A 13,087-nucleotide genomic window follows, 5' to 3' on the forward strand; every position below is an offset into this window, starting at 1 on the left:
CCGGATTTACAACACGCATGCGCCGAGCCCACGCGGTTCCGGGTCCCAACATTTGGCTCCAAGAGCTCTGTTCGCAGAGAAACAGATTCACACAAAAAGCCACCGCCCCCGAAACCCGCGGGAAATCTGTTTCCTTTGAGAGGCCCGGCCTCCGGTCATTGGCGGTTTCCCTGATCCTCTCTCCCAAATCTTCCGGCAGGGGATTGATCGAGGCGACTTTTAGGACTGGGGTGGGCGAAGGAGTGGCGGGTCTCTTCCCAAGTTACAGGTGAGGACGTGCAGGCCAAGGCGTAGCCGAGATCGAGCCGCCCTGTGGCTTGAGGAGGCGCCGGGATTCGAACCAAGGCTGTGCCCAATCCTAAGCCCTGCGAGGTCTTGTGGAACCGACATGACCCATTCTTTGGTTTGTCCAGAGACAGTGAGCAGGTAAGAGTCTGTGGGGACAGGCAGTGGCGAAGCCCTAAGCCTGGGGTCGAGCCCTCAGTGGACAGAGGTGTGGAGGTCAGGCCCTCCGCGGAGCTGAGAGCTGGTCTCAGCCCCTCTTTTTGCCCTGATCCTGGTGCCTCCAGGGTGAGTTCGGTGCTGAATCGCAACACCCGGCAGTTTGGAAAAAAACATCTTTTCGACCAGGATGAGGAGACATGTTGGAACTCAGACCAGGTGAGGCTCCTCCCTCGACCCTTCATCTCTGGGGTGATTCACATTCAGATTTCATGGCTTGAGAACGTCAGGGGGCCCCCATAGGTGGCCAGGAAAGGAACAAGTGCCGAATTTCTCTCTTCTCCCCCTCAACAAGGACTGTGTGAATGAGATAGGCATAGCAGGGCCCTGCCTGCAATGAGCTTGTGCCTCAGTTTTCCTGTCTGCTTCCAGGGCCCCTCCCAGTGGGTGACACTGGAGTTTCCCCAGCTCATCCGTGTCTCCCAGCTGCAGATCCAGTTTCAGGGTGGCTTCTCCAGTCGCCGGGGCTGCCTGGAAGGTACTAGGAGGCCCTGGGTGGCGGGGGTTCCAGGGGTCACCCCAGACACTCATTGCCTTTCTCTGCTGAAGGTTCACAGGGCAGTCAGGCTCTCCGCAAGATTGCAGATTTCTACCCTGAGGACAGCAACTCACTTCAGATATCCTGCCCCTGCTTCTGGGGTGGGGTGGTCTGTGCCTTTGGACTCACCCAAACCTGAATGGGAACCCTGATGTGTGATCTTGAACACATGACCTCTAGGACTCCATCACTTTTTCTGTAAAATGGGGCTGATGACCACCTGTTCTGTGTCAGAGGCTTAGAGGGGCCTGCAGCTTCCCCAGGTTGCCCACATCAGTGGAGTCTGAGCTGGGTCTGAAAGAGGTGGGGGCCTGCAGGTGGGAAACCAGAAATCACCTGTTTCCCTTGACTGCCCACGATCACACTTTCCCCATGCCAGCTGCTGAAGTGGACCGGCTGAAGGTGACATTTGAGGATGCCACTGACTTTTTTGGCCGTGTGGTCATCTACCACCTGCGGGTGCTTGGGGAGAAGGTGTGAGACCTCTGGGGGCTGTCTCCTCCAGGAAGCCCTCCGGGAAGCACAGCAAAGTCCCTCAAATTCTGCACAGAAGGTTTATTGGTTTCTCTTGGGAAGAGTCCCCTCCCACCACCTGTCCAGGAGCTGCCTTTGAAGCCAGTTCTAGGTTTCCCCAGCTCTGGCCGACCGTTTTGTTCCCTGAGTGTCTGAGTCCCCAGCGGGCGGCCTTCACTCAGGGTCAGCGGGCACCAGGTTGCTCTGGAAGAGCTTGAGGATGTGGTTCTCGATCACCTGTTGCACTGAGATGGGGCAGGGAAAAGGTGGGCTGTGAGTTTGAATCGGGAGGGGCATGGAGGCGCAGGCCAACCTGCGCTCTCCCCTTAGGGAACAAACAAGGACCCCTACAGAGACCTGCATTACAGAGCAAAGCTGGGAGAACCTAGGCCCCATCCCAGGAACCTCAACTTCCCCTAAGTTAGTAAAAATGCATTTTTATAGCTTTTCAGAATTATTAATATAAAAATATTTCTTACCAAGCAAAATGTATGAATTGTGACTTTTATGAAAAGATGGGCCTGGGCGTGGTGGCTTACACCTGTAATCCCAGCACTTTGGGAGGTCCAGAGGGGAGGACTGCTTGAGCTCAGGAATTTGAGGCCAGCTTGGGCAACATAGCAAAACCCTGTCTCTACCAAAAAAAGTTAAAAATCAGGCTGGGCTTGGTGGCTCACACCTGTAATCCCAGCACTTTGGGAGGCCAAGGTGGGCGGATCACTTGAAGTCAGGAAAGGCCAGCCTGGCCAACATGGTGAAACCCCATCTCTACTAAAACTACAAAAATTAGCCAGGTGCAGCCAGGCGCGGTGGCTCACGCGTGTAATACCAGCACTTTGGAAGGCTGAGGTGGGTGGATCACCTGAGGTTGGAAGTTCGAGACCAGCCTGACCAACATGGAGAAACCCTGTCACTACTAAAAATACAAAAAATTAGCTGGGCATGGTGGCACATGCCTGTAATCCCAGCTACTTGGGAGGCTGAGGCAGGAAAATTGCTTGAACCTGGGAGGCAGCGGTTGTGGCGAGCCGAGATCGCACCATCGCACTCCAGCCTGGGCGACAAGAGCAAAACTCCATCTCAAGAAAAAAAAAAAAATTAGTCGGGTGTGGTGGCAGGTACTTGTCATCCCAGCTACTTAGGAGGCTGAGGCAGGAGAATTGTTTGCCTGGGAGGCAAAGGTTGCAGTGAGCCGAGATCATGCCATTGTACTCCAGCTTGGGTGACAGAGCGAGACTCTGTCTCAAAAAATACATTAAAAAGATTTTACAAATTAGCTGGGTAGACTGGTACATGCCTGTAGTTCCAGCTACTTAGGAGGCTGGGGCAGAAGGACGGTTTGAGCCCAGGAGTTTGAGACCAGCCTGGGCAACATAGCAAGACCCTGTCTCTTCTAAAAAAAAAAAAAAAAAAACAACACAGCCAGGCACTGTGGCTCATGCCTATAATCCCCGCACTTTGGGAGGCTGAGGCAGGCGGATCACAAGGTCAGGAGTTCGAGACCAGCCTGACCAACATGGTAAAACCCCTGTCTCTACTAAAAATAAAAAAATTAGTCAGGCATGGTGATGCACGCCTGTGATCCCAGCTACTCAGGAGGCTGAGGCAGGAGAATCGCTTGAACCTGGGAGTTGGAGGTTGCAGTGAGCCAAAATCGCGCCATTGCACTCCAGCCTGTGTGACAGAGCGAGACTCCGTCTAAAAAAAAAAAAAAAGCAACAACAAAAAATTACTCAGGCGTGGTGATGAATGCCTGTGGTCCCAGCTACTCGGGAGGCTGCGGTGGGAGGATCACTTGGAGCCTGGGAGGTCGAGGCTGCAGTAAGCTCTGCCTGCCCCATGCTCTGCCTGCACCACTTCATTCCAGCCTGGGTGACAGAGCAAGACTTTTTGCCTCGAAAAACAAAACAAAACAAAAACAAACCCCCTGAAAACGAGAGGAGGGATGAGGAATGATTTCCATCCCAAACACAGTAAAACTCCGAAGGAAGGTGGGGGGATATTTCCTAAGCCCTCCATCCCTACCATGAACCCAGGGGGTTGGTTCAATTGGGATCTCCCCATTTTATGGATGGGGAAGTTGGGGTCCCATTGTGACAGAGGAAATGGAGTCAAATTCGGGTCTGCCCATGGTCCCTGTTCAAACCCACTGCCCGCCATGGAGAGGGGCGGCCTCCATGGCTCTGTGCGCTGTGGCCTGGCTGCCTACCCTTTGGTGTCCTCACTGCCAGGCCTCCGCAGGGGCCAGTCCTCCCACCTGGATGCCATTCTCCCTCCCTTCAGGTCCCCCAGAATACTTCCCTGACCTCCCCATCCCAGGGCTGGGCCCATCTCACTTCTTGGGGTCTCAAGCTTAAGAAACATTCCTCCAGGAAGCCCTCTGACTTCCATTGGCCACTTTGGGGCTCTTTGATGAGAAGCCCCTCTTTGGGCCTCTCCATGCCTATGTGTCCCACATCATGGCCCCAGTCACTGACACCCATTGTCCTCCCTACCCCAGCACATGCGGAGCCCCAGGAGCCAGGACTGGGATGTGCCCAGGCGGGACCCCATTCCTGCCCTGTGTGTCTCAGGCCAACCTTTCCGGTATCCCAGGGCCACGGCAAGGTCCATCGGGGTGTAGCCAGAGTCGGCTTCGGTGGTGAGGTCAGCACCGCGGGCTGCAAGGGAGAGGGGAGGGTGCTAGAGGGTGGGGCCTGGGAGCCCAGAATGGGGTCTGGGGACCTGGGAGATCCCATGGCACCCCTCATTCCCCACAATGCAGTCGTGGGTCTGCCTATTGCCCATGTGGCCTTTTGACAAGAGTCTAACCTCTGCTATCTCGGTCTCCACTGAAGAACGTGGCTGAAGGGTCTCTGAGCCATGGAAGATGGAGGTGCTCAGCCTCTGGGCCAGATCCTAGACCCAGACCCTGACTCCCGTGTGGTCCTACCACCTGCTCCCCTCTGATCCACCCTCCGAGAAGAGCAGGCAGTGACCACCTGCTCCAATAACTCTTCAAGCAATGCTTGGGCGTCTCCCTACCCTCAGGATCCCCGCAGGGCCTGCTGGAGCGCTGGGGCCCTTGGGGCCAGTCCCGACTCCCACTCACCCAGCAAGGCCTCAACGCATTTCACGTGGTTGCCACGCACAGCGTACAGCAGCGGCGTCCCTCCATTCTGTTGTGGGTAGGGGCAGGAAAAACCAAAGGTTTACCTCTTCCTCATTCTCACAATGCCTTGTACTCTCTGGCCTCCAATAGAATGTGGTTCCTCCTCCTGCTCATCACTGGGCCCATCTCACTTTTTGGGGTCTTAAGCTTAGACACCTTCCTCCAGGAAGCCCTCTCTGACTTCCCTTGGCCACACGGGGCTCTTGCAGCCACCTGTGCATCTGTCATCATAGCGCAATTCACTGCATCTCAGCTGCCTGTTTCCATGTCTGCCTTCCCCACATGGGGAGCTCTGCTCTGTGAGGCTGGGAATGGGGCTGTCTCGTGTTCTCGGCACCCAGAGCAGGCCTGCATCTTTCAGGTGCTCTGTGAGTGTTTGAGGCAGGAATGAAGGCCCGGAGGCTGAGAGGTCCCGGGGGAGGGCAGTCCCTCACCCAGTCATAGATGTTGATGTCCACGTCACGCTCCAGCAATAGCCCCACAATGTCTGTATAGCCGCCAGTGCTGGCCAACGACAGGGCGCTCTCTCGCTCTTTGGCCAGGATGTGGGGGTCGGCACCCTGCAAGGAGAAGAAGGGGCAGTGATGGGATGGGTTGGGGCATACCCAGGAATCCTGGGGTACCCACAGCAGCTGCATCTTTTTTTTTGTTTTTGGAGACAGAGTCTCGCTCTGTTGCCCAGGCTGGAGTGCAGTGGCACGATCTCGGCTCACTGTAACCTCCACCTCCCGGGTTCATGCAATTCTCCCACCTCAGCCTCCAGAGTACCTGGGATTACAGGTGCCCGCCACGACGCCTGGCTAATTTTTGTATTTTTTTAGTAGAGACAGGGTTTCACCCATGTTGGCCGGGCTGGTCTTGAACTCCTGACCTCAAGTGATCTGCCCGCCTCAGCCTCCCAAAGTGCTGGGATTACAGGCACGAGCCACCACACCCAGCCAGCAGCCGCATCTCAAAGACAAGGCACCAGCAAACACAGCCAAGAACCCAGCCCACCCTAAGACCCCCGGGAACCCCCCAGCTGCCCAGCTTGGCTGGGACGCACCCACTCCAGCAGGAAGCGAACGGTCTCAATCTCTCCAAAGGCCGAGGCCCAGATGAGGGGAGTGAAGCCACGCTCGTCTGGCTTGTTGACGAGGTTGTCACCTGGCAGGAGGGGGCAGGCGATACCACCAGGCTGCACCCCTGCCCCCTATCCCCAGTGCTGCCAAAGGGGGACGAGGTGGGGGGCTGGGGTTAGACAGGAATGAAGGGGAGCGTACGTCGATGGACATATATGGACAGGGTCACACAGACAGGTAGATACAAGCACACACGTGGACACTCACAGGTCACATCAGCGTCATGAGTGGGCATGGACACCCATATGCACACCACCCAGGCGCGGACATGCCAGCACACGTGTGTGAACACGCACCTTTCCGCAAATGCTCCTTCAGCTGGTCGAGCTCCCCCTGCGCTGCGAGCTGGTGGATGGACAGGGCTGGGGCAGGACAGAGGCAGAGTCCTCACTCGTCCCCTTGCTTCTCTGTGCTTCAGTTTACCCTCTGTCCATAACTGCTCCTCACAGGCCCTCCCACCCTCCTACTCCTCTCCTTGTTGGGGACCGTGGGCTCACTCACAGTCTAGGGTGGCCGGCAGAGCCGACACCTCGTTCCCCCGCTGCCGGTTGGTGAGAGTGGTGGAGTGCTTCAGGGAGTTACCTGCTGGGAGAGAGACAATAGGCCTCAGTTTCCCCTCGGTAGATGTTCTGAGGCTTCAGGACAGAAGCCCATTTGGTTTTTTGCTGCTGCTGTTGTTGTTGTTGTTTGAGATGGAGTCTTGATCTGTCCCCCAGGCTGGAGTGCAATGGCGTGATCTCAGCTCACTGCAACCTCCACCTCCTGGGTTCAAGCGATTCTTGTGTCTCAGCCTCCCAAGTAGCTGGGATTATAGGCGCCCACCACCACGCCTGGCTAATTTTTGTATTTTTAGTAGAGACGGGGTTTCGCTATGTTGGCCAGGCTGGTTTCAAACTCCTGACCTCAAATCATCCACCTGCCTCAGCCTCCCAAAGTGCTGGGATCATAAGCTTGAGCCACCAAGCCTGGCTGTTGGGCTTTTTTTTTGAGACAGAGTCTTGCTCTGTTGTCCAGGCTGGAGTGCAGTGGTTTGATCACAGCTCACTTCAGCCTCAACCTCCTGGGCTCAAGCCACCCTCCCACCTCAGCCTCCTGAGCAGCTGAAACTACAGGTACGACCATACCCAGCAAATTAAAAAAAAATTATTTTGGTAGAGATGGAGTCTTGCTATATTGCCCAGGCTGGTCTCAAACTCCTGGGCTCAAGCGATCCTCCTGCCTCGGCCTCCCAAAGTGCTGGGATTACAGGCACGAACCACCATGCCACTGCCTTTGGTATCTCCCTGGGGTCTTGGAGCTACCCAAGGCAGTGCCTGGGACTCCACCATTCACTCACTCTACTCTCTTGAATACCTAGGATGCATCTTTCTCCTCCCTTCCTGGCAATGTTCTGGGCAAACAAGACACAGTTTTTGCCTTCTAGGGAGTCTGGGGTCAAGTAGGTGCATCAGAAATAGAGACATAATAAAAAACTTCAAGTTGAAAGTAAGTGTTCAAAAGAACTTAAGGCTGGGCACGGTGGCTCACGCCTGTAATCCCAGCACTTTGGGAGGCTGAGGTAGGTGGATCACCTGAGGTCAGGAGTTTGAGACCAGCCTGACCAACATGGTGAAATTCCATGTCTACTAAAAACACAAAATTAGCCAGGTGTGGTGGCAGATGCCTGTAATCCCAGTTACTCGGGAGGCAGGAGAATCACTTGAACCCAGGAGGCAGAAGTTGCAGTGAGAGAGATCACGCCACTGCACTCCAGCGTGGAGCAACAAGAGCGAAACTCCGTCTCAAATTAAAAAAAAAAAAAAATTAAAAGCAGGTAGAAGAGGACAGAAAGAAGGGAGCACAAGGAATAAGTCCTTCTTAGGCAATGTGGTAACTGGAGGGCCTCCCCAAGGTGACACCACCGAGATCTTAGGAAGTCAAAGAAATCAGCTACAGGTACTGGGCACGGTGGCTCACGCCTGTAATCCCGGCACTTTGGGAGGCCGAGGCAGGCGATCACCTGAGGTCAGGAGTTCGAGACCAGCCTGGGTAACATGGCAAAACTCCATCTCCGCTAAAAATACAAAAATTAGCTGGGTGTGGTGGCGTATGCCAGCTACTTGGGAGGCTGACGCAGGAGAATCGCCTTAACCCAGGAGAGGGAGTTGCAGTGAGTTAAGATAGTGCCATTGCACTCCACCCTGGGTAACAGAGCAAGACTCCGTCTCAAGAGAGGGGACTCCGGGAGGCATCTTAAGAGTGGTAGAGGGAAAAGGAGGGGAGGGGAGGGGAAGGGAAGGGAGGGGAGCCTGGGCAACAAGAGCAAACCTCCGTTTAAAAAACACAAAAAAGCCGGGCGCGGTGGCTCAAGCCTGTAATCCCAGCACTTTGGGAGGCCGAGACAGGAGGATCACAAGGTCAGGAGATCGAGACCATCCTGGCTAACACGGTGAAACCCCGTCTCTACTAAAAATACAAAAAATTAGCCAGGCATGGTGGCGGGTGCCTGTAGTCCCAGCTACTCGGGAGGCTGAGGCAGGAGAATGACATGAACCCGGGAGGCGGAGCTTGCAGTGAGCTGAGATCCGGCCACTGCACTCCAGCCTGGGTGACAGAGCGAGACTCCGTCTCAAAAAAAAAAAAAAACACAAAAAAACCAAAAATGAACTGTAGTCCCAGCTACTCAGGAGGCTGAGGCAGGAGAATGGCATGAACCCAGGAGGCAGAGCTTTCAGTGAGCTGAGATTGCGCCACTGCACTCCAGCCTGGGCGACAGAGCGACACTCCATCTCAAAAAAAAAAAAAAAAAAAAAAACCCGGAGGCGGGAAGGGAGGGGAGGGGAGAGGAGGGGAGTTAGCTATAGGAAGAAGTGTAGGAAGAGCATTCAAGACAGGAGTGGCAGCAACAAAGGTTGTGGGAGGGAACTAAATTAGGCATACTCTTGGACTCTAATCAAAAATAAATCCTCAGTTCCTCAGTAAGTAAAACAGGATGACCATCTGATCCAGCAGTTTCACTCCTAGCTATCTACCCTCAAAGAGTTAAAAACAGGTGTGGGCCGGGCCCGGTGGCTCAAGCCTGTAATCCCAGCACTTTGGGAGGCCGAGACAGGTGGATCACGAGGTCAGGAGATGGAGACCATCCTGGCTAACCCGGTGAAACCCAGTCTCTACTGAAAAACACAAAAAACTAGCCGGGCGAGGTGGCGGGCGCCTATAGTCCCAGCTACTCAGGAGGCTGAGGCAGGAGAATGGCATGAACCCAGGAGGCGGAGATTGCAGTGAGCTGAGATCCGGCCACTGCACTCCAGCCTGGGCGACAGAGCGAGACTCCGCCTCAAAAAAAAAAAAAAAAAAAAAAAAAAAAGGGTGGAAGGGCCAGGCACTGTGGCTCACGCCTGTAATCCCAGCACTTCGGGAAGTGGAGGCTGGCAGATCACTTGAGCCCAGGAGTTGGAGACCAGCCTGGACAACATGGCAAAACCCCATCTCTACAAAAAATACAAAAATTAGCTGGGCATGGTGGTACACGCCTGTAAACCAGCTACTTGAGAGGTAGCTGGATTCTCGTGAGGCACGAGAATCGCTTGAACCTGGGAGGCGGAGGTTGCCGTGAGTCGAGATCGCACCACTGCACTCCAGCCTGGGCGACAGAGTGAGACTCGGTCTCAAAGGAAAAAAAAAAAGGAAGGGAGCACTGATCCATGCTATGATGTGGATGAACTCTGAAAACGTGATTCTGAGTGAGAGGGGCCAGACACAAAAGGCCACATAGTGTTATGATCCCACTGGTACGAAACGCCCAGAACAGGATAATCTAAATAGATAGAAAAGCAGATTGGTTGCCAGGGATGGGTGGAAGGAGATTGGAGAGGGACTGTTATGGTATGGGGTTTCCTTTTGGGGTGATGAAACTATTCTAGATAGGCCAGGCGTGGTGGCTCACGCCTGTAATCCAAGCAGTTTGAGAGGCTGTGGCGGGCGGATCATGAGGTCAGGAGTTGAAGACCAGCATGGCCGATATGGTGAAACCCCATCTCTACTAAAAAAACAAAAAATTAGCTGGGCATGGTGGTGCGTTCCTGTAATTGCAGCTACTTGGAAGGCTGAGGCAGGAGAACTGCTTGAACTGGGACCCGGGAGGTGGAGGCTGCAGTGAGCCAAGATTGAGCCACTGCACTCCAGCCTGGGCTACAGAGCGAGATTCTGTCTCAAAAAACAAAGAGGCTAGGCGCGGTGGCTCATACCTGTAATCCCAGCACTTTGGGAGGCTGAGGGGGGTGGATCACCTAAGGTCGGGAGTACAAGACCAGCCTGACCAACATGGAGAAACCCTGTCTCTACTAAAAATACAAAATTAGCCAGGCATGGTGGTGCATACCTGTAATCCCAGCTACTTAGGAGGCTGAGGCAGGAGAATCGCTTGAACCCAGGAGGTGGCGGTTGTGGTGAGCCGAGATCGTGCCATTGCACTCCAGCCTGGGTAACAACAGCGAAACTCCGTCTCAAAAAAAAAAAAAAAAAAAAAAAAAAAAAAAAAAAAAAATATTCTAGATAGAGGTGGTGGTTACGCAACACTGTGAATGTACTTACTGATATTGAATGGTACTGCAATCCTGGCTTTAAATGGCAAACTTTTATGTTATGTATAGTTTATCACAACAAAAAAATATATACAAAGTTGTAAAAAAAAAAAAAAAAAAAAAAAAAAGAAACAAACCCTTCCTGAATGGAGAAGGAAGACACGTCCTATTAGTGGGTCATAAAGACAGAGGTCCCGGCCAGGCATGGTGGCTCACACCTGTAAATCCCAGCACTTTGGGAGGCTGAGGCAGGAGGATCGCTTCAGGCCAGGAGTTCAAGACCAGCCTGGGCAACATGGTGAGACCCTGCCTCTCAATTAAACAAAAAAAGAAAAAAATTAGCCAGGTGCGGTTGCATGCCTACACTCCCAGCTACTAGGGAGCTGAGTGACGTAGGAGGATAGCTTGAGCCCAGGAAGTTGAGGCTGCAGTGAACTATGATCTCGTCACTGCACTCCAGCCTTGGTAACAGAGCGAGAACCTGTATCAAAAAGCAAAAACAGGCCGGGTGCGGTGGCTCAAGCCTGTAATCCCAGCACTTTGGGAGGCCGAGATGGGCAGATCACGAGGTCAGGAGATCGAGACCATCCTGGCGAACATGGTGAAACCCCGTCTCTACTAAAAAATACAAAAAAAACCTAGCCAGGCGAGGTGGCGGGCGCCTGTAGTCCCAGCTACTCGGGAGGCTGAGGCAGGAGAATGGCATAAACCCGGGAGGTGGACCTTGCAGTGAGCTGAGATCGGCCACTGCACTCCAGCCTGGGCGACAGAGCAAGACTTCGTCTCAAAAAAAAAAAAAAAAAGCAAAAACAGGCTGGGCACAGTGACTCACGCCTGTAATCCCAGCACTTTGGGAGGCCGAGGTGGGTGGATCACCTGAGGTCAGGAGTTCAAGATCAGCCTGGACAACATGGTGAAACCCCGTCTCTACTAAAAATACCAAAAACATTAGCCGGGCATAGTGGTAGGAGCCTGTAATCCCAGCTACTCAGCAGGCTGAGACAGGAGAATCAGTTGAACCCAGGAGGCGGAGGTTGCAGTGAGCTGAGATCGTGCCATTGCACTCCAGCATGGGCAACAAGAGTAAAACTCCGTCTCAAAAAACAACAAAACAACAACAAAAAAACGAAAGCAAGACAAAGGTTCCATCTGGGGCCTGACAATCCATCGTGATGGAATCCCAGAGGGCCAATCCCAGAGGAGGTATCCTACCCTGTGGCGAGGAAACACTGGCATCCGGTTCGGGATTCACAGGCTCGGGGGTGCAGGGGAAGAGACTGAGGACCACGGTGTCTGAGCCATCTGCGGCCTCCTCTCCCGGGTCTTCAGGGTCCCCAAGTTCTGAGGCAGGGGGCAGCTGGGTCAGGATGAGGTCCTCTGCAGGCTGGGTAGGCTCCATGAGGAACGCTGGCGGAGGTGTCAGACGGGGAGAGATGACAATAATTATCAACAGCTATAATAAAGTAGGCACCGACTGCATACCTAGCCTTGCATTGTGAGGGTGGGTAAACTGAGATCCAGGTTAATCACCAGAGCCAGGGAAATGAAAACCAGAGTCCAACTGCTTTTGAGGTCTACCCTCCCCCACCACCAAAGCACCTGCAATGTGCAATGTTTAAAAGCCTGGGCTCTGGCTGGGCTCGGTGGCTCACGGCTGTAATCTCAGCACTTTGGGAGGCTGAGGTGGGTGGATCACAAGGTCAGGAGCTCGAGACCAGCCTGGCCACCATGGTGAAACGCCATCTGTACTAAAAATACAAAAATTAGCCAGGTGCGGTGGCGGGTGCCTGTGATTCCAGCTACTCGGGAGGCTGAGGCAGAGAATTGCTTGAACCCGGGAGGTGGAGATTGCAGTGAGCAGAGATCACACCACTGCACTCTAGCTTGGGGGACAGAGCAAGACTCCGTCTCAACAACAACAACAAAAAAAGCCAGGGCTCTGGGGTCAGCTGTCTGGGTTCGAATCCCTCAATTTATAGGCCGTGAGAACTTGGGCATGTGACTTAATCTTTGAGCCTCAATTTCCTCCACGACAAAATGTGGAAATGAGCCGTACAACGAATTACGTCTGTACATAGCTTATCCAGGGGTCTGCTAAGGGCGGAGCTCAATAAATATTCGCTATGGTTGTTGGGGGGGGGTCCCCAGAATGAGTGAGGGCTCAACAAAGGTGTGATTGGTCCCATTCCCACCCGAGCTTCCCAAATCGATCCAGGAGGTCCACTCACCTCCCCACGAGCCTCCTCTGTCCCCCCGCGCCTAAAGCCCAGTTCTCTCAAAACTTGGGGGCCCAAGTCACAAACTTTTCTCTTCCAATGGATATAGCGGGAGGCAAGCTGGAGACTGGACCCTCAGCGCTCTGGCTTCCTCTGCCAGGGCAGAAAGCAACTTGATACTCGACCGCTACCCCCACCCCAGAGCTCCCCCACTGCGCGTGCGCACCCCGCCCCCCAAAAGTGAGGAAGGGCCCAAGCAGTAAGTACTGCCTCTAGCCCTTTAAGACTTAGGGGAGGGCGTGGGTTCCGCTGGGTCCCTGGGAGGGCAGTTGCGCCTGCGCCTTCTTTTCCCCTCCTCACCGACTCCGAGGGAATGGGCGGGGCCTAATGGGCTCTGAGAATTTCACAGCGCCTGTGCCCGCTTACCTTTACCCCGCCCACAGATTTTTCCAGAGGGAGCCAATCGGCTCCGGCTTCGGGTAGAT

The 13,087-nt window shown here is 54.1% G+C and overlaps 2 protein-coding genes across 9 annotated transcripts; one reads left to right on the forward strand and one right to left on the reverse strand.

Annotated features, from left to right (window-relative positions):
* NR2C2AP (nuclear receptor 2C2 associated protein) lies at positions 1-2,028 on the forward strand. Its single transcript, XM_050769908.1, has 6 exons — positions 1-426; positions 570-660; positions 874-979; positions 1,051-1,118; positions 1,403-1,513; positions 1,883-2,028. The coding sequence occupies exons 1-6, from the start codon at positions 389-391 to the stop codon at positions 1,970-1,972; spliced, it is 504 nt and encodes a 167-aa protein (XP_050625865.1). The 5' UTR covers positions 1-388; the 3' UTR covers positions 1,973-2,028.
* RFXANK (regulatory factor X associated ankyrin containing protein) lies at positions 1,580-12,949 on the reverse strand. Of its 8 annotated transcripts, none has more exons than XM_050769754.1 (10): positions 12,615-12,949; positions 11,599-11,793; positions 6,326-6,406; positions 6,121-6,186; positions 5,749-5,849; positions 5,138-5,263; positions 4,644-4,710; positions 4,132-4,212; positions 2,032-2,186; positions 1,580-1,797 (listed from the first exon to the last, which is right to left on the reverse strand). In XM_050769754.1, exons 2-10 carry the CDS (start codon positions 11,783-11,785, stop codon positions 1,786-1,788), a joined length of 876 nt encoding a protein of 291 aa, XP_050625711.1. In that variant the 5' UTR covers positions 11,786-11,793; positions 12,615-12,949; the 3' UTR covers positions 1,580-1,785. The 8 variants fall into 8 exon arrangements, with proteins under 8 accessions (XP_050625711.1, XP_050625712.1, XP_050625710.1 ...); XM_050769755.1 differs by having other exon boundaries at positions 2,032-2,180; positions 6,326-6,409; positions 12,615-12,943; XM_050769753.1 differs by having other exon boundaries at positions 6,326-6,409; positions 12,615-12,943.
* Positions 12,950-13,087: the final 138 nt, after the last annotated feature.

Source organism: Macaca thibetana, chromosome 19 (genome assembly GCF_024542745.1).
Source record: "Macaca thibetana thibetana isolate TM-01 chromosome 19, ASM2454274v1, whole genome shotgun sequence".
Lineage (NCBI taxonomy): Eukaryota > Metazoa > Chordata > Mammalia > Primates > Cercopithecidae > Macaca > Macaca thibetana.